This window comes from Mobula hypostoma, chromosome X2 (assembly GCF_963921235.1).
Source record: "Mobula hypostoma chromosome X2, sMobHyp1.1, whole genome shotgun sequence".
Taxonomy (NCBI): domain Eukaryota; kingdom Metazoa; phylum Chordata; class Chondrichthyes; order Myliobatiformes; family Myliobatidae; genus Mobula; species Mobula hypostoma.
In genome coordinates, this window is record NC_086129.1 from 35,266,376 (window position 1) to 35,286,349 (window position 19,974).

Sequence of the window (19,974 nt, forward strand, 5' to 3'; positions counted from 1 at the left end):
GACATATTCAGTCTCGTCTGTGGGGTTGAATTTAAGTAAAAGTTTATTATCTGGCATATGTACACAGGGAAGAAGCGAGTGCTGTAGTAGTCTGGTGGACTGACCTCTACCTTGCTGAGACCAGGTGACAACTCTGACACCAACTGTTACCCCTGAATAGGACCCCACTAAGGAGCACCAGGCCATTGTCTCCCACACCATCACCGACTTTATTAACTCTGGGGATCTCCCATCCACTACCAACAACCTCATAGTTCCCTTACACCGCGCCTTCCGTTTCTACCTCCTACCCAAGATCCACAAACCTGCCTGCCCAGGTAGACCCATTGTTTCAGCTTGTTCCTGCCCCACTGAACTTGCATCTGCAAACCTCGACTCAGTTTTATTCCACTCCCCAACGCCCCCCCCCCCCAACCCCCGGCTCAGTCCCTTCCTAACTACATCCGTGACACTTCACACTTTTCAATGATTTCAAGTTCCCAGTCACCCATCATCTTATTTTCACAATGAATGTCCAGTTCCTGTACAACTCCATCCCTCACAAGGAAGGCCTCAAAGCTGTCCATTTCTTTCTGGACACCAGACACAACCAGTTCCCCTCCACCACCACCCTTCTCCATCTGGCAGGACTTGTCCTCTTAATAATTTCTCCTTCTGCTCCTCCCACTCCTTTCAGACAAAAGGGGTAGCCATGGGCACTCGCATGGGTCCCAGCTATGCCTGCCTTTTTGTTGGCTACGTGGAACAGTCTACGTTCTAAGCCTACACAGGTATCTCTTCCCAACTTTTCCTACGCTACGTGGACAACTGCATTGGTGCTGCTTCCTGCACGCATGCGGAACTCGTCGACTTCGTCAACTTTGCCTCCAATTTCCACCTGGCCCTCAAATTTGCCTGGTCCATTTCCGACACCTCCCTCTCCTTTCTCGACCTCTCTGTCTCTATCTACTTATGTCTATTATAAATCCACTGTTTCTCAAGCCACTTGGACTATACCTCTTCCCACCCTGCTACTTGTGAAAATGTCATCCCTTTCTCTCAATTCTACTGTCTCCAACACATCTGCTCTCAGGATGAGGCTTTTCATTCCAGAACTACTGAGATGTCCTTCTTCTAAGAAAGGGGCCTCCCTTCCTCCACTATCATCGCTGCCCTCAACCGCATCTCGAGCATTTCACGCATATCCATTTTCACCCCGTCCTCCCTCCACCCCACCAGGGATGGGATTGTTCTTGTCCTCACTTACCACTCACGAGCCTCCGTTTCCAGCACATAACTCTCCGTATCTTCCGAGATCCCACCACCAAGCACATCTTTCCCCCCTCCCCCCGCTTTCTGCTTTCCGCAGCGATCGCTCCCTACGTGACTCTCTTGTCCATTCATCCCCACTGATCTCCCGCTTGGCACTTATCCTTGCACTTGCAAGAGGAACAAGTCCTACACCTGCCCCTACACCTCCTCCCTCACTTCTATTCAGGGCCCCAAGCAGTCCGTCCAGGTGAGGCGACGTTTCTGTCACCTGTGAGTCAGTTGGAGTCATCTGCTGTATCTGGTGCTCCCAGTATAGTCTTCTGTACATCTAGACCCGACTAGATTGGGAGACCGCTTCATCGAGCCAGAAAAAGCGGGATCTCCCAGTGGCCACCCATTTTTATTCTACTTCCCATTCCCATTCCGACATGTCAGTCCATAGCCTCCTCTACTGTGGCGATGAGGCCACACTCAGGTTGGAGGAGCAACACTTTATATTCCATCTGGGTAGCCTCCAACCTGATGGCATGAACATCAATTTCTCAAACTTCCAGTAATGCTCCCTCCCCCGCCATTCCCATTTCCCTCTCTCACCTTATCTCCTTACCTGCCCATCACCTCCCTCTTTTCTTTCTTCCATGGCCTTCTGTTCTCTCCTATCAGATTCCTCTTTCTCCAGTCCTGTTCTCTTTTACCAATCAACTTCCCAGCTCCTTACTTTAATCCTCCCTCCCCCCACCCCCCCCCCCCGGTTTCACCGATCACCTACTACTTTGTATTTCTTCCTCTCCTCCTCCCCACCTTCTTACTCTGTCTCCTCACCTTTGTTTTCCTCCAGTTCTGATGATGGGTCTCGGCCCGAAACATCGACTGTACGTTTTTTCTTTGATGTTGTCTGGCCGGCTGATTTCCTCCAGCATTTTGTGTGTATTGCTTATGTACACGGGTTAATGAGCTTTTTGCAGCAGCAGCACAGTACATTATAAAACATGACATACATTAACGTAAACTTACTTTAACATAAGTTATATACGTATAACTTGCACGATAGAATAAATATAACGGCACCGTTGCAATTTGAGAGAGGGGGGGGGAAGAAAGAACAGTCCGATATAGCGTTAGGATTTTTCAGGTCGATTCAAGAAAACGTTGTAGTGGTTCTTTTCGACAAACTTTCAGACAGAAATGAAAGTGATATTTTTACCAGAAGCCGACAGCAAGATATCATCGCCCAGGTGAAATGAAGTACGGCAGAATTGCAATCGAGCATCTTCTTTCGAGCAGGTAGTATGAGTAGCTATATGGTCAGAATTACCTGAACCGAAGGCCCTCAATAGGACTGGCAAACCAAGGGCGTGGTTACACCAACATGGTCAGAAGCACCAGGGATGCAATTTAAACTATTTTAGAATTGATATTGTTTACCCGTTATCACCATAAGATTTGAACCGATAGCGTCTGCCCCGAGCAGGATTATTGATGGTGGAGTTGCAACGTGTAGTGAAATTCCCCAATGGACAATAGTTCTTTTCAGCACCACTGGAGTTATTAGGAACAGCACTGTAATCCGCAGGATTGAAAATGGGAAGGACATAGATCACACTCGGCACATTGATTGAATCGGCAAGAATGGAGTTAGGAGGACGGGTGGAGGTAGAGCGATGAAGGCTGATGGTAATGGGTGGTGATGAGATGGGGGCTGCAGCTCCCCCGGGCTGTTCTGCTGAGGTTTATGGACATGTTACCGTTCTGTTGAAGAGGAGGTTGGTTCTAAAGCATCCTGCACCACCGGGACAACAAACAACCTGCTACAGAACTGTCCCGATACAGGTTTTCCAATAGAAACAATTCCTTTCCTTCCACAGATTCTGTTCGACCCACTGAGTTCCCCCAGCATGTTGTTTGTTGCTCCAGATTCCAGTATCTGCCATCTTATGGTCTTTGTTGGTTCTGCAGTGTCATGTATCACTAGATTAGAGCCTGGACACCAAGGATACATAATTTAGGCTGTGGGGAATAGTTGTTTATGAAAGAGAAAGAATGTTGTGTGTGTGTGTGCTAAAGTATCTGTCCTGATGCACAATTATAGAGATTCTCTTTCCTGGCGGTGGAAATTTTATCTCCCTTAGATTGAAGTCTTCTGTTGTGAATCTTCTCTCCACCTGGGAATTATTTCACCCTTATCACCAATTCTTTAATCAAGATGGAATTTGCGCGACCAATTTCTGACAGCGGGGATGCAAATTACGAAACCAGACCCAAGACTGAGGTAAAAAAGGGAATGCCTTTGTGCGCAGAAAACTTTGAACGAGGCCCGGGAGCTCGCATTACAACCCGGACCCCCATACAAACCTGGCTGGAAGTCACCAGCACCGTCAGTTGGCAAACTGAAAGGAGGCTTTTCATTTCAGATCTTTGCCTTCGGGCTTCAGGGTTTTATTAGGCAATCTGGAATAATTAACTAAATTATCCGATTTTAAACTCTGTTCCAGTTTCACCCTGTGCCACTGCAACGGATAATCCTGGCTGCAGGACATGCGCTCTGGCTGAGATCAGGTACGTTCGTTTATCCTTCAACCACCACACTGCTGATTAAACGTAGCTTGTGAAACTCGAGAGATACCGAGACAAGTCGCCTTTCGACTGCAAACCGGCGCGGTTCTTTTGGCGTTTTACATTAAATATCTCTCAATATTGCGTAAATTAAATTTGGTCGTTAAGATAGTTTCCAATCAATTTATCATAGCTCCACTTCAGAAGATCTCTCGTCAGTCACCGGCGTTCAAGACCCCAAAAAATAGTTATCAGACCTGGGAAGAGTTCATGTGCCCTGTCCTGGTGAGATGCTCGAAATCTCCGTATCCATTCTCAGTTTGGATAAGTATGGATTGATTAGAGAAAGCCAGCGTGAATATGTAAAGCCGAACTTCCTTGATAAGAGTTCTTGATGAAGTAACAGGTAGCGCTGACCAGGCAAAAGCAGCAGGTGAGGTGAATGGACTTGGTAAAGTGCCATGTAAGGGCTTGTCATCAAGACTGAAGACTGGAATAAAAGCAGAATGTGGCAGGATGGATAGAAAACTAGCAGGAAGGAGTCTAGAGAAAAAGGATGCTTCTCAGAAATCCGTAGTGGAGATATAGAACATACAGTTTATATCAGGGTTACTACCATTAAATATACAGCATATTAACAACTTGGATTTGAGTTCTCACAGGTGCACTTGGCTTCAATGTGGTCAGAAATAACGCAGGTGAAATTCCGTGTTCGGAAGTATTGTTTTCTTAACAAGGGGAAAGTGCAAGAATGGAGATCTAAGCGATATCTACACAGCTTGATGAATGTAGTAGAGCAGGCCGAGAAAATTGTTTTTGAAAGTACACAGAATCCGAGGTTTTACGAAGAGAGGCTTGGAGTTTTTACAAGGCAATGAAGATTAACCTTACTGAAATTCTAGTCAAATCACTCCAGGAATATCATTTCCTGTTCTGGGTGCCACATTGTAAGAGAGGTGCAAAGGCTCTGGAGAAGCTGCAGAAAATATTTGCTAAAATTAATGTTGGGACAGGGGACTCTCATTATTTATTGAGATACAGGGCAGAATAGGCCGTGCCCTCCGAGCCGCACCCTACAATCCCCCAATTTAACCCTAGCCTAATCATGGGACAATTTACAATGACCAATTAACCTACCAACTGGTAGGTCTTTGGACTTTGGGAGGAAACCTGAGTACCCAGAGGAAATCCACGTGGTCACCAGGAGAACATACAAACTCCTTACAGGCAGCGGCGGGAGTTGAACCCAGGTCACTGGTACTTTAAAGCGTTGTGCTAACCAGTCACTACCGTGTCACCCCAAGCAAATAACACAGGCACAATAAAGAGGAATGTACTAGTCCATATACCAGTACCCATATGCGGAGAGACAGTCAAAGATGGGGCTGTCCTGCTTGAACATTGCAAGCAGATCCAATAATGGTATTTAAAACCATGAAGGGTATAGACAGTGGACAGAGAAAAAGCCTTCCCTTTGATAGAGGGGTCAAGAGCCAGGAGACAAAAAGGTTATTGGTAAAAGGATAGTGTTCACGAGTGAGAAACGTGTTAACATAGAGAGTGTTTAGAGTCTGGAATGTACTGCCAAGGACCGATTCCACTGCAGGGTTGAAAAGGGAATGTGTAAATATGAAGAAAGAGTTTGTTGGAAAAACTGGACAACTTCGAGGTGGTATGGATTCAATACACCAAATGACCTCTGACTACACTGTAACCATTCTGTGATTCTACGGTACTATTCATGGTCTGTAATCACTCATTCTCCATAACCCAGGCACAATAACAAGAAATTAACTAATCCATGTACTAGTACCAGTTATATAGGATAAGATAGTCCATGTACCTCCATCCCAATCAAGACAGGAGAGATTGTCCATATGACCCAAGGGTTCCCAACCTTTTTTTATGCCATGGACAAATACCATTAATCAAAGTGTCCATAGATCCCAGGTTGGGAACCCTTGATATATCCCAGTTCCAATGAATTGAACTGAGATACTCCGAACACCTAAATCTCGCTGAACAAGACTGAAATGACTGAAACATTCAAGTGCTGCTAATCCACAGTGAGATTATCCATATATCCCTGAGTAAGTAAACAGCAGTGAAATGGTCCATACACTTCAGTCCCAGTGAACAGGAGTGAGATAGTCCACCAATTGCAGTCCCAATGAACATAAGCAAGATGGTCCATGTACTTTAGACCTAGTGATCTGCAATCCCCAACTCAGAAAATAAGGTTAATCTAGTCCATGTGTCTCAGTCACAGTTTCGGTGTATGATGTCACTGAATCATTGTAGATTGATTAGTACAAACTATTTAATATAACTGGCTATTCAGTGTACGCTCAAAACTGTTGCGCACTAGGAGGTGGTTAGTTACTGTTTCAAGGTATGTAAAAGTATCATTAAGTATTTATGGAGCACTGACTTCATTTCTTTGAAAGAATCAGCCGCATATCCTGTAATCATTTTCCTTTCCCCCAAAGACTATTTCTTGATTGGTTTCAAGTATCTGTTTTGTTCCTTTTTTAAGATTGGTAATTCCACTTCCCTAAAACAAATTTTGTAAAGCTTTTTTTCCTACTAAAGTTGTAGTGAAAAATAATCTTCATCTCTTCTTTTGGTTATCAACTTAAGCTGCTCCTTTCTAGTTGTCAAATCATTCATCAATGGAAATGTATTCCCAATTGACTTCAAGCAAAATCCCTCAGTTTTGATGTGTGTACAAGATCTCCCCCTTAACATATCCCATCATGAGGATATGACCTTTTATGCTCCAAACATAAAATAAAATAATTCATTAGAAGTTTTAGTTATTTTATCCAGTGGTTGGTGCAGTTTTAATCTGACTTTATGCATTACCCCTTTAATTTACAGAAGATAAAGTTAACCCTTCACTTTTTAAAGATTTCTGTAGTTGAATCCCTATGTAATTCTTGTCCTGTAAAAAAAAATTAGCATCCTCTGACCTCCCTTTCTTTTGTCTTCTCTCAAAATACATCACCACACTAATTCCTTCTAGACAAACATTAATGCTATCTTCTCTTCTTGAAGTTTTCCAACCATCGATCATTGACAGTTTAGTTCATTGTCGTTGCTGTCTTCACTTTGGGACAAGTTTACTACATTCAGTCTACCAGACTTATAACTTCCATTATCAGGAATGTTTGCCAAAACTTTAGTTGCTTCTTTCACATTTTCTGCAGTGATTTATGATACAGAGAACATATGCTATTTCTGCATCAAGTTCCAAGATTTTTCAATATTATTTTGTTTACAACTATTCCACCAGCTCTCCATTCTCACTGTCACAGTCTAGTTTCACTTTTGTGATAATTAAACCAATTAATCATATGGTCACCTCACATTACTCCATCTCCCCATAGATGTCATCTTTAGCTCAACCTATCCAATTCCTTTCCCATTTATTTGCTTGAAATTATTTGTTTGCCTCTATGTTTCGATAGTCTTTCTTCATATATTTCATAACCTTATTTTTATTATTCTGCCAAATAATTTCAGATTTTGCTTTATTGTCTTTTGTATTGGAGCCCATATCTCCATTTGCCTCTTTATCATGTAATTTGTGTTACATTGCAGACTTTAAATTTGATACCTTACTTCTACTTACTCTATTCTGCAGCCAATTTGTCTCCCATTTTAACATTTTAATTAGCTAATATATTTTTCAGGGTGCCCTTTGAATCTTACCTTTGATACATTGCCTTACTTTATTTCCAAACTGCTGCTTCTAGGTTACAAATCACTTGCCACAATTAATATCCTCGAATTAAATTCAACGTTGCATTCTTGGACTAAAGACAATCATATCTGGAAAGAGGTCCAGGACATTATAGAAGCTGTCTGCTTTTTTTTTGGCTGCTCACAATCATTTGTCCCAAAAAGCCTTTGGATAGTTAGAGGTACACAATATGACTCTGTTATTCCTACAGTTATCCTCTTTCTACTGTTTGGCAATCTACAATGTGATCCCAATAGAATAAGACTTCCCGATCAGTTTTTGTATTATCCTCAAGATGACTTTGTCTTGAGGATAGTACAAGCTGTAAGGTAGACAAAGAACAGAGAGAGAGACAAACCTAAGGCAGTGTTATAGTTTGTAACCTGAGCAAACATTCTTTAATTATTTATGTTTTTCCATAATGAATTTAATTTGGCCAAAATGAGCTGTTTTAAGGTGTTCTAGAAGCTGAATCTGATCTAGAATTTGGCAATTAATGTCTGGACAAATGAATTGTCCATGGAGATAGTTCAAATGACCAATTAAAATAGAGAAACACTAGAACTAACAAAAGTTACCACCCTGTAGAGATTACTAAAATTTGGCCAAATTATGGTCTGGAAGGTAGGGTCAACTCTCTCATTCCCTCAAATGTAATATGCATGGCACAACTGCTGAATTGTGGTTTATTTTGAATAAATAAACAAACATTTATTACTGTATATTTCTGGAAGTAAGCACTACTGGAGAGGTTAATATTTAATTCTTATCCCTAAATGCCCTTGAGGTGGCTTTAGTGAGATGCCTTCTTGAACCACCAAAGTCCTAACAGTTGAATTGGGGACAGAATTTAGTCTGGTCCCATGTGTTTGTCCAAGCAGTGATTCTTGAGAGTGTTTTAAGGGAGTTGTAGGAAGCAGAGACCACTTTTGGGGTCTGGACCTAGAGTTTGTAAGCTGAAGTATTTGAGATGAATTGATGTTTGAAATTAAGTTTTTGCTGGCAAAAATATGAGCCAGCAACAGTAGCATAGAAGAAATGGTGAGGTTGAAGATAATGATTCTAAGTGCTGAGCTGAAAGAAATTGTGCCTCAAAATTGATATTGAACCTCAGGCAAAATCTATGGTTACTTTAAGGTTCCCCATGCATCTTGCTTATGCCAATTGGAGGTTGGACAAACTGCAGGGTCAGAGGCTGAGGGAAGACTGAGTTTGTAAAATTATTGAGAGATGTAGATAAAGTGGGCAGACAGAAACTTTATCCCATGATAGGAATATCTACTAAAGGACATGCATTTAAGGGGAGAGGGGAGAGTAGAAAAGCGAGGCAACTTTTTACACAGAGTCATAGGTGCCTGGAACAGGCTGTGAGGGATAACAGTGGAGGCAGAATGGATAATGGAATTTGAGACCTATAGGCCACATGAGCATGCAGGGAATGGAGGAATGCGAATCATAGACGTTACAAGGATGTTGCCTGGATTGGAGAGAGTGCCTTATGAGAATAGGTTGAGTAAACTTGGCCTTTTCTCCTTGGAGCGACGGAGGATGAGAGGTGATCTGATAGAGGTGTATAAGATGATGAAAGGCATTAATTGCGTGGATAGCCGGAGACTTTTTCCCAGGGTTTAAATGGCTAACACGAGGGGCATAGTTTTAAGGTGCTTGGAAGTAAGTACAAGGAGGATGTCAGAAGTAGATAAGTTTTTCCCACACAGAGAGTGGTAGGTGTGTGGAATGCACTGCCAGCGAAGGAGGTAGAAGCAGATTCAATAGGGTCTTTTAAGAGACTCTTAGATAGGTATATGGAGGTTAGAAAAATAGAGGGCTATGAGGTAGTGAAATTCTAGGTAGTTTTGAGGGTGGGCTACATGGTTGGCACAACATTGTGGGCCGAAGGGCCTGTAATGTGCTGTAGATTTCTATGTTCTATGTTATATGTACTGGCAGAAGAGATTTAGTTCAATATGGTATGGTGTTCAAACACCATGGTCCAGAGGACTGCTTCTGTGCTAGCTGTTCTACATTCTATGTCCTAAGCAGCCTCTGACTTTTTTTTTAAAGAACTCAACGTGACTTTGGAGCGAGAATGCCTTAAAAAAGGGCCAATAGAAACAATAGAAGGGCCAAGAGCAACAGTGAGCTATAACCGTTATCACCAACATACTGTATCTGTTGAAGGTGATGCACTGCTAATGAATAACATCAGCAAAATGAGTCTTTAGATTTGAATCAATAATTACATGGATACATAAGACTTAATGTCAAGGTCTGCATATAACTCAAAATGTAGTGTAAAGGCAACCACAGATTTTCAAAGGTTGTGGTCTGGCAAATGGACGGACAGGTGGCAGATATAGTTTCATGCAGAGAAGTGTGAGATGAAGAAAGGCAACATAAATAAGATACTGTACACAGTTCCACTGGGGGGGGGGGAGCAGTTAGCAAGAGTGCAGGTGTGCACTCATCTTTGCAATGGGTGAGCAAACCGAAAAGGTTACTTAAGAGATATGTGGAGCTTTGAGCTTTGTAATTAAGGATGCAGAGTACAGATATTGTACTAAACCTTGAACAAAATAGAACGTGAAATAGGCTGGAGTATTGTGTCCAGTATGGCACAATGCTTTGGTTGGAAATCAGGCTTTAGAGAAGGGATTCCCCACAGGGGTCCACCGACCCTTTTGTTAATGGTAGGGGTCCATGGCATAAAAAAGTTGGGAATCCCTGCTTTAGAGACAGTGCAGAAGAAGTTCACCAAAATTATATCAAAAAGACTTTAGTTACCAGGAGAGACTGCAAAACCAGCTCATCTAGGAATAATAGTTTGAACTTTATGTCTCCCCTCTTGCCATGAAACGGAGGCATCTCTTTATTCCTCATTAAGGAAGGAGAGAGCCTGTGGTATGTTGAATACCAGGTGAATGAGTTGTCTTTGGAGTACTGCAAGTCTGTGTCTTTGCTGTTGCTTTGCTGCATGCTTGAGTGCTCGGTGGTGGGTGCCGATGCTTTTTTTTGCCTGTGGGGGAGGGGGGATTGTTGCTTTGCTGCTGCTTACGTGTGGGTGGGGGGAGTTGGGGGGCTGGGGGGTTCCAACATTTAACTGTCATTCATTCTTTGGAGGCACTCCTCTGTTTTCGTGGATGGTTGTGAAGGAAAAGCATTTCAGGATGTATATTGTATACATTTCTCTGACATTAAATGTACCTTTAAAACCTTTGAATGAACTTTCCCAGGTCATATTCCTTCACAAGGCAGAATAGGATCTTGGAGCAACAGGTAATGACAAGATGGAAATATAATTGATGCATACAAAGCAGGTAAATTGGACTGGCTCAAGCAAAGGCAATGCCGTGTGGCTGGGCACTGGAGAAATTCAGAGTTTAAGAAACAATAAGGTACTATGGTCACATTGATCATCTTTGCACTCTGACGATGGGATGATGGGTATTGGATTGGAATATAGTCACATGTTCAGGGATGTTGGTAAGAAAAGGAGTTTGACTGAATGGTACTTGACAAAAAGAGCAAGAGAGAGGGGTGTATTAGAAAGAGGAAGGGGATTTCTGGTGCCTGCTCTCAATGGCATCTGGATTAGGAGCTGGAACTGAGCCTGGCTAGATGGATTTTTTAGTGGAAAGGTGTTCCTCAGATCAGAAAGAGGATGCTAATCACCGGGAAAAGGGAGAGAAGCGAAGGGGAATCTGAGTTCAGAGCTGGTCAAAGAGTGATAGAGTTATAGAGCTATACAGCACAGAAAACAGGCCCTTCAGCCAATTTAACCCTGTTGCCTAACTGACCTAGTCCCATCTGTGGAGATGACAGTGGACTTCAGGAGGAGCCCCCCAATACTCCCCCCACTCACTATACTCAACAGTATTGTGTCTGCTGTGGAGACCTTCAGGTTTCTGGGTGTCACAATCTCCCAGGACCTGAAGTGGACACCAAATGTGGACACTCTTATCAAAAAGGCTCAGCAGAGGTTGTATTTCCTATGTCAACTCAGGAAGTACAACCTGCCTCAGGAGCTGCTGATTCAATTCTATTCAGGAATAATCCAGTCTGTTCTCTGTTCGTCCATCACTGTCTGGTTTGGGTCAGCTACCAAACAAGACAAGAATAGACTCCAAAGAACCATCAGGGCTGCAGAAAAGATTATTGGTGTGAAGCTGCCCTCAATCCAGGGCTTATATGCATCTAGAGTCAGGAAGCGAGCATGCCTTTTATATGTTTCCCTTCTCACTTTGAACCAATACAATATCCTCTATCAGAATCCCCTACCCTGAGGAAAGAACTGTAGCTATTCACCTCATCCACGCCCCGCATGACGTTATAACGTCACCTCCAACACACCATTGAAGTAAAGTCCTGGCCTACCCAGCCTCTCCTGTCCCAGTAACATCTTCATAAATCTTTTTTTTTGCATCTTCTCCAGTGTAATTAAGTCCAGGGGGACCAGAACCATGGGCAGTTATCCAAATGTGGCCATAACAATGCCTTGTAGAAATGTAACATGACTTCCTGACTCCTGCACTTCGTATCCTGACCAGTGAAGGCAAATGTGTCAAATGCCCTGTTTACCTGTGTTGCCACTTTCAAGGAGAATTATACCTCCACCCCTAGATCTCTCTGTTCTACAGTGCTCAGCACTCTCCATGGCTCTACCATTTACTGTGTAAGTCCTGCCATGGTTTGTCTTTCCATAATGCAAGATCTTGCATTTCTCTGAATTAAAATTCACCTGACATTCCTCAGCCTACTGGCTTAGTTGATCAAGATTGCTGTAAAATTTTAGATATTCTTCTTCCATTCTGAACTAACCATGCCACCTTCATTCTCAACCAAATTGTTAATATAAATGACAAAAACACTGGACCCAGCACCAATCCCTACAGCAGATCACTGGTCTCAGGCCTCCAGTCCCAAAAGAAACCCACTATCACCACTCTCTGTCTCCTCCTGTCAGGCCAATTTTGTATCCAGCTGGCTAACCCACACTGGATCCCATGAGACCTCACCTCTGGACTGGAATGCCATGTCCACTTGCATGGCCTCGCTAAAGTATTTAAGGACAGCACCTACAGTGGGGAGGGAAAGGGCAGGGAGGCCATGAAAGGGATAACCACTCTGCAGCGTAATTATTTTGATAGTGAAGCAACCCATAATATCCATCATGTTTCTGTTGCAGGATCATGAGTCCCGGTTCTCTGTTTGTGCGGATTTACAGCATTTTCGCCGTGGCCTGCAATGGAGGTCAGTGCTTTTGGGAGAGTTGCCCGGTGCTTTGAGCGTTATTGTTCATCCGTTCCATAAACCTCTCTCTCTTTTCCAGTGCTGTGCTTAGAGCTGTTGTACCCGTTTGGAAGCAGGAACATGGACAGTGAAACCCCGAAGGTGGATGATGGGGGATCTCCTGAAATCCCTTTGTTAATTACTTTCCCATTTTTTGCTGTGGGACAGCGATCGCTGCACGTGAGTAGCTGGGCAATACACCTCTTCCATATCACAGCTAAAATACTGTGTTCCCTTATACATTTTCAAACTACATTTAGGGAGATCTTAATCAAACTCTTTAAGGAATAAACTTTTCTCGGGCTTCCAGCAGGGTACAGGTATCAATTATAACTGACGTCTCGCTGACAAACTCTGTCATCTTCATCAGCGATGACGCCTGGGCATGTCTAGTCCAGTCATATTTCTACCCCCATAGTCCGTACCTCCTGATTGGTTAGTCCTCATCCAATCAGGTTTCCACTGTCCCACCTTGTTAACAATCTAATTCCAGTTCTTACTTGGAGTGAGACATTTGTCCTTGTTAAAATTCTTTTCCTCTAGTTTTATTTCAAAGGCTTCCTTCACTAGATGGTCCCAAAAGCCACTGGTGCGGCACAAACGCTTTAGGTGTGACAGGGGCAGCAATAATGTATAACTAAAGTTCTGTGTGAGGAGATGGCATTTTAATGAATACTGTGTCCTGTCTACCAGGTGAATAACAATGGCGTGATATCCTTCAATGTGCAAGTCAGCCAGTTCACTCCCGAGGCTTTCCCTCTCTCAGATGGTCGCTCGTTCATTGCTCCTTTCTGGGCCGATGTTCACAATGGGATCAAGGGAAATGTTTATTACAGGGAGAGTGTTGAGCAGAGCATCCTGCAGAGAGCAACCAAGGACATCAGGAAGAACTTCAAGGACCAGTCTTCCTTTTCGGCCACTTGGGTCTTCATCGCTACCTGGGACAAAGTCACTTTCTACGGAGGCAGTTCGACCACACCGGTAACAGCAACTCGGCTGGGCAGAAAACGCTGAGAACATTCACCAGGTCGGACAGATCTGTGGAAAGAAACACAAGAGTTGAGGGTTCACCCCTACCAAAGAGTCCTTGTTTCTCTTTCCTGTCCTGTTGAGTGTGCCCAGCGCTTGCTGGTTTTGTTTCAGAAATCCAGTCTCTAGCGCTTTTGTTTCACTTAGGGTGGTCAGACATGATGTTCATAAACAATGGAGTTTATGCTCTAGTATAAACTCCAGCAGTGAAGTTGTTATCCTGAAGTTGGAGGGAAAACCAAGGCGGCAGTTACTGTAGGGGTGGGTAACAAATATGAAAGGTTGAATGGTATATGCCTGTTTCTATTTCTCTCTCTTTTTTAAAAACAAGCCTTTTGTTGGATTTGTGAGTTCGACGCTTCTCTCTAACACTGTAATCCCTGGTAAATAGATGAACACCTTTCAATGTGTGCTGATCACAGATGAACGAAACTCCTTCGCCATGTTTAACTATGCTGACATTTCCTGGACCACGGGAACTGCAAGTGGAGGCGACCCACTAACGGGAGTTGGTGGTTCTGCAGCACAGGTTAGGTTTCCCCAGTTCCCACTTTTAAATTAACATTTAACAATACACTTCAGATGCTGTTGACAAGAAAGTGGTTGCATGGGGGTTGAATAAAGTTAAAGTGTCTGAATTCTAATACAAATCTGGAAACAAATAAATAGCAGAATTAAAGAGGTATGTAATTGCTGTTGATCATCTAAGTTCTTTTAATGTGTTTAAGTACCAGATAATAGATATGGCCAAAATTTACACCTATTTAATTATAAGGAAGTTGTAATGTGGTTAAGCAGAAAAATAGTTAAGAGATGTAAGATAGTGAGATACCCAGCAGATCAGATTGCATCTACGGAAAATGAGTCAACATTTTACATCAATAATCATTCATTAGCAAGGCAACGAAACTGAAATGTTAACTCTGTTTCTTCCTCTACAGATGCTGCCTGTTCTGCTAAGTATTCAGAACATTTTCTGTTTTTATTTCAGAATGCCAGCATCTACAGTATTTTTATTGTACAGTACAAGTGATATTTTTAAGGCAGCCTCAGATCTCTTTCGAACTGGCATGGGGAAGAATTTCTTCAGAGGATGGTGAATCTATGGTTTTCTTTGCCAGTGGGCTGTAGAGGAAGTAATTGGATGCATTTCAAGCAGAGATTGATTGGCAAGGGGTTACAGAGAAAAGGCAGTAGAATGGGTTTGAAAAAATTAACCGCAATTGGATGGCAGTAAGGACTTGCTGGGCCAAGTGGTTTAATTATGCTCCTATATCGTATGGTCGGGGGGCGGGGTGTATTCAGTAGAATTCCCAAATGATCGACATCAGATACCTTCCTCACTTTGATATGTATTAATATTTTGTAAATATTCTGTGCGTTGTTCCAAATTTTGTAAATTTCACATATCGTAAATAAACCGGAGATGAAACAAGTTTCGTGGAACATTGACTGTTGAAACAGACTGGCACACTGATAATTTCTAAATTGGACTGGTGTAAATGATACATTCGAGTTGGAAGAGGGAAAAGGTCAACATATGACTGAAAATATACGTATATTAAAAAGTGATGCCGGAACAGAGAGAGCTGGAGGCGCTGGCATCGCTGAGGATGTAGCATAGTGGTTAGCGATTACACCTTGCAACGACGGAGTTCGGAGTTCAATTCTGGTGACTTCTGGAAGGAGTTTCTGTACGTTTACCCCCTCCCCCCCCCCCACCCCCGTGCTCTGGTTTCCTCCCACCGTCGAAAACAAACAGGTTAATAGGACGTTGTAAGTTGGGGGTTGAGGCCTTGAAGGGCCTATTCTGCAAATAAACGGATAGATAAGAAAGTGGGTTATTTTTTAAAAGGTGTGGGGGCATTGGCTTACAAATGGAGTTCGAATATGTCTTCTGTTCGGTGGTAAGATAGTAGAAGGGGTGCAATGATATTTTTTTCTGGAAAAGAAGCAGGTAGGGATAAAGTGTGTGGTTCCACTGACCAATGTGATTTAAGATGATATTTGATCGTGGGTTCAGTTTTATGAACGACTTCGATAGAGAAAACGGAATTCAGAGCGACGGGAAAAGATCGATGTTAATTTCCAGACTGAAAATTGGTAAATACTTTAAGGGAAATATTTGCAGGACTATGTGGAAAGAGCAAGTGCAGCGCCACTCATTGACTGATGCAGTTTGAGGGTTACTTGTAGCAATTTCCTTTCTGCTTTCACGATGAGGTTCGGCGCTGCTGTGGTTTACCGCAGAACATCGGGGTTGAAGAATCTGGGGAGTCAGTGGGCAGGATACTGGGGCTGGTTTTATGCCGAAACAAACGTGCGGCTCTGTAGCGCAATGGACAGCGTGTTGGACTTCTAAGAGTGAGCTGAAGAGTTATTCAAAGGTTGTGGGTTCGAGTCCCACCAGAGTCGTCATTTGACATTTTTCATCAACGGTGTGTGCGAGATGTTTAATACTGATTTCTTACTAATTACTTGAAAGCAGCCGCGTTACTCAAAGACTACTTCTGGTCGCTCGCTTGTGCCTGCGCGATAATAACCATTTTTGTCTTCCTTCCGGCGTTGCACAGGCTGGATTCAATGGTGGGGATCTCAGTCATTTTTTCAGCTTGCCAACGTCCAGAACGTCTGAGATGCTAAGCATCGAACAGACCAGTAACGTGAACTTCCCAGGCCGCTGGATCTTTAAGATAGACGGCGAGGAGATTGACCCATCAAGTGGCTGCAGTATGAACGGTAAGGATGGAGATTGCTAACTTGGTGGGACTCACATTGCCCCCCTGGTGAGGGGTGAGACCGAATATCTGGCGTCCCTCATCAAGCAGGGAGAATAATTGGGGGATTAATACTAGTGGGACTGCTCTGAGAAGCGGCACGGTCTCGATGGGCCGAATAGCTTCCTTCCATTTCGTGAGAAAATATGATAACTAAATAGTAGAAAAATGAGTAATAGGACCCCCAATCACATCCAACCTTTGATTGTATTTCCACCTTTTGCAAATATTTTTACTAACAAGAAAAGCAATATTGTAGTGGTGTTTGCGCGCGAAACTTGTTTAAACTTAAACTATACTCCAGGTTTACCTTCAGCGTCGAGCGATGCATGGTGTCCGTGGAGAGGTTGCTTCCCTAGCCTGGGTGGTTCATTCGGCGAAAATCTGTCGGGTGTTACCACGCTCCCAACTGCTTGTGCTGAATCCCATAACTTGGAGCAATGTTATTCCTCCCACCTTTCTACCGCGTTTGGTGGAGACATTCCACGGAGTCTCCCTGCCCACTTCGAAGTGCACTTACCGACCCAGTGATAGAAGCGGTCTGTTACATTACTGCCTCGTTTATGAATGGCTTCCTTCTATTCCAGGTCAATTTTTCCGCCGCGGGGATGTGTTTTGGATGGATGATAAATGTCAAACGAAATGCCGCTGCCTGGATTTAGGGAACTCTATTCACTGTCAGAACCTGACATGTGGCCAGTATGAGCAGTGTCACTCGGTGGACGGTGTTTACCGCTGTGTCCCCACTCAGACCGCCTCGTGTGTGGTGTTTGGAGACCCCCACTACCACACCTTCGATGGGTTTCTGTACCACTTCCAGGGAACGTGCACCTACATCCTCTCCAAACCGTGCTGGGAGTTGGAGAATCTGCCCTATTTCAGCATCGAGTCCAAGAACGAGAACCGGGTCGGGACCGCCGTGTCTTGGCTGAGAAACATCAAACTGAACGTTTATGCCCACAGCATCGTCATTCCTAGAGGAAAGTCGGGCCAGGTGCTGGTGAGTTCGCCCGTTTTAAAATCGAATCTCAGTAAAAACACGTTGGAAAAGCAGGGAAATGATGAGGCCATCCTGAAAATGCTGAGGAAGAATTAAATACAAGTTGCTGGTAAATTCAGACATTTTCTGTGGAAATAATTATTCTATTCAAGTGAGTTTCATCAACACACTTCCAATTCCTGTTGACCATAACCCAAAAGCAAAAATTAATCCTGCGATTGCTGGAAATCTGAAATAAAAGTAGATAATGTTAGGAAAAAACACTCAGCAGAGCAGGCAGCATTGAGGAGAGAGAGAGGCAGAGTTAACCTTTCAGCTGCAAGGTCTTTCATCATTTTCTATAGCAACTGTTGGTGTTGTTCTTAAGCCTGGTTTCAATGAAGTGAAACACACGGGGAATATAGGAACTTGCTACAAAGAGCCAACCTTCTCTACCCAGTGACCCCATGAGCAGGCCCCAGGGGAATACTTCACTCCTTTTCTCCATGACCACCACAATTCAATCATGGAAAAAGTTCTTACAAATGCTTGAGAGGAATAAACAGTTGAGTGTTTTGGGCCGAGTCTTGATGAAGGGTTTTGGCCCAAAGCGCTGATTGTTCATCTCCCTCCATAGATGCTGTCTGACCTGCTCAGCTCCTTTTAGCATTTTGTGTGTGTTGCTCAGTATTTCAGACATTTTCTGCTTTGTTATTGATGTGAGCTCTGTGTAATAGTGTAGTGTGATAACCATATAACAATTACAGCACGGAAACAGGCTATCCCGGCCCTTCTAGTCCGCGCCGAACGTGGTTGCCTCATTCTACAATGTGACTTTCCTTTGGAAGTCGGAGACACAAAATCCTTTCATGTTATTGTTATTAACTCTAAACAGAAGAGCAGAGGTTCCCAACCAGAGGTTCACGAAACCTTTGTCCATGGTATCAACGTCTAGACAAGGCACAGAAGCGATTAGGAAAGCTAATAGGATGTTGGGCTATATAATGCATTCAGTGGAGTTCAAGTCTAGAGACATTCTCCTTAAGCCGTATAATGCACTTGTAAGGCCTCATCTTGAGTACTATTTTGGTCTCCATATTTTGTGAGGGATGTAAAGGCACTAAAGAGAGTTCAGAGAAGGGTGACGAGACTCATTTGAGGTCTGCAGGGTATGAGCTACGAAGAAAGAATGAAACAATTAAGTCTTTTTAGCCTAGACATAGCATGAGAGGAGACATGATAGAGGTGTTCAAAATCATTAGGGGTATAAGTAAGATGGATGTCAGCTACTCAACTAAATTAATCCATCAACGAGGACACTGGGCCATAGGCGGAGACTAGTTAAAGGGAGATTTCAGACGAGCATTTCTTTACAGAGCCAGTTGTGGACGCATGGAACAAACTACCCAGTTGTGTAGTTGAAAGTAGTACCTTAGAGACTTTCAAATCTGAACTGGATAGCTATTTCAAATCACTATGTGAGTAGGAATTTGGCAAGCTATGTTGGGCCAAATGGCCTGTTCTTGTCAAAAACTTTCTAATGTTCGAATGGCATAAAAAAGATTGGGAACCCCTGCAGTAGAGAATGCCCAGTGGGAAAAGTGAGTTAACCTTTGTGGATCAGTGGTCTATGACTAGAGGGCATATAGCAATGGAAATATTGAAGCAATGGTAAGAGGATTTGAACAAGTTTTTTTCATTCACATGGTTAAATCTGGAATGCACTGGCTGGGAGTTTTTAAGAAATATTTGAATGAACACTTGAAATGCTACCACTTAGAAGACCATAGGCCAAGTGCTGAAAATTCGATTAGTGTAGACACAGAGCTGATGAAGGGGATGGATGAACATAGTTTGCCAAAGGGTTTGTTTCTGTGCTGTATGACTCTTTTAAAAATACATAAGGCTAATTAGTAAAGTTGAGGCTCGTGAATAGGAACGTCATGGTCAGTTTGTATGTTGGGGGGGAAGTGTTAAGGGCCAAGAGCAATGATTCATGGTAAATGGTTGACTTTCAGACAGGTGCGTGATAATTTGTGGTATTCCCCTGTATGTATGACTTGGATATAGGAATAGAGCAAGATTTCGAAATCTGTCAGTTTGATTTGGATGGGTGTGTGGTGAACAGTGGTTGTAATTAAGGAAAAGTTAGCAGAATGGGCAGACAAGGAACAGATGGAATTAAATACAGAGAGGTGAAAGGTGATGCATTTTAGCAGAGGGAATGACAAGGGTAAATAAATCTAAAGGCGTACAGGGACAGAAAGACCGAGGCATTCATTGGTCAGGGTTCCCGACCTTCTTTATGCCATGGACCCTGACTATTAACTGGGCAATCCATGAGCCCCAGG

The 19,974-nt window shown here is 43.2% G+C and overlaps 1 protein-coding gene and 1 non-coding gene across 2 annotated transcripts in view; both read left to right on the forward strand.

Moving 5' to 3' along the window:
• Nucleotides 1-12,645: 12,645 nt before the first annotated feature.
• The window catches only part of tecta (tectorin alpha), a 58,467-nt gene continuing 51,138 nt past the window's right edge, over nucleotides 12,646-19,974 (forward strand). Inside the window, exons 1-6 of the mRNA XM_063038500.1 lie at nucleotides 12,646-12,799; nucleotides 12,879-13,018; nucleotides 13,532-13,819; nucleotides 14,259-14,396; nucleotides 16,441-16,606; nucleotides 17,232-17,644. Of these exons, the coding sequence (XP_062894570.1) occupies nucleotides 12,739-12,799; nucleotides 12,879-13,018; nucleotides 13,532-13,819; nucleotides 14,259-14,396; nucleotides 16,441-16,606; nucleotides 17,232-17,644 (1,206 nt within the window). The 5' untranslated portion in view covers nucleotides 12,646-12,738. The remainder of the gene's footprint in view (nucleotides 12,800-12,878; nucleotides 13,019-13,531; nucleotides 13,820-14,258; nucleotides 14,397-16,440; nucleotides 16,607-17,231; nucleotides 17,645-19,974) is intronic.
• trnar-ucu (transfer RNA arginine (anticodon UCU)) lies at nucleotides 16,192-16,282 on the forward strand. Its single transcript is given in 2 exon segments — nucleotides 16,192-16,228; nucleotides 16,247-16,282. It is a non-coding gene; the product is annotated as a tRNA-Arg (tRNA).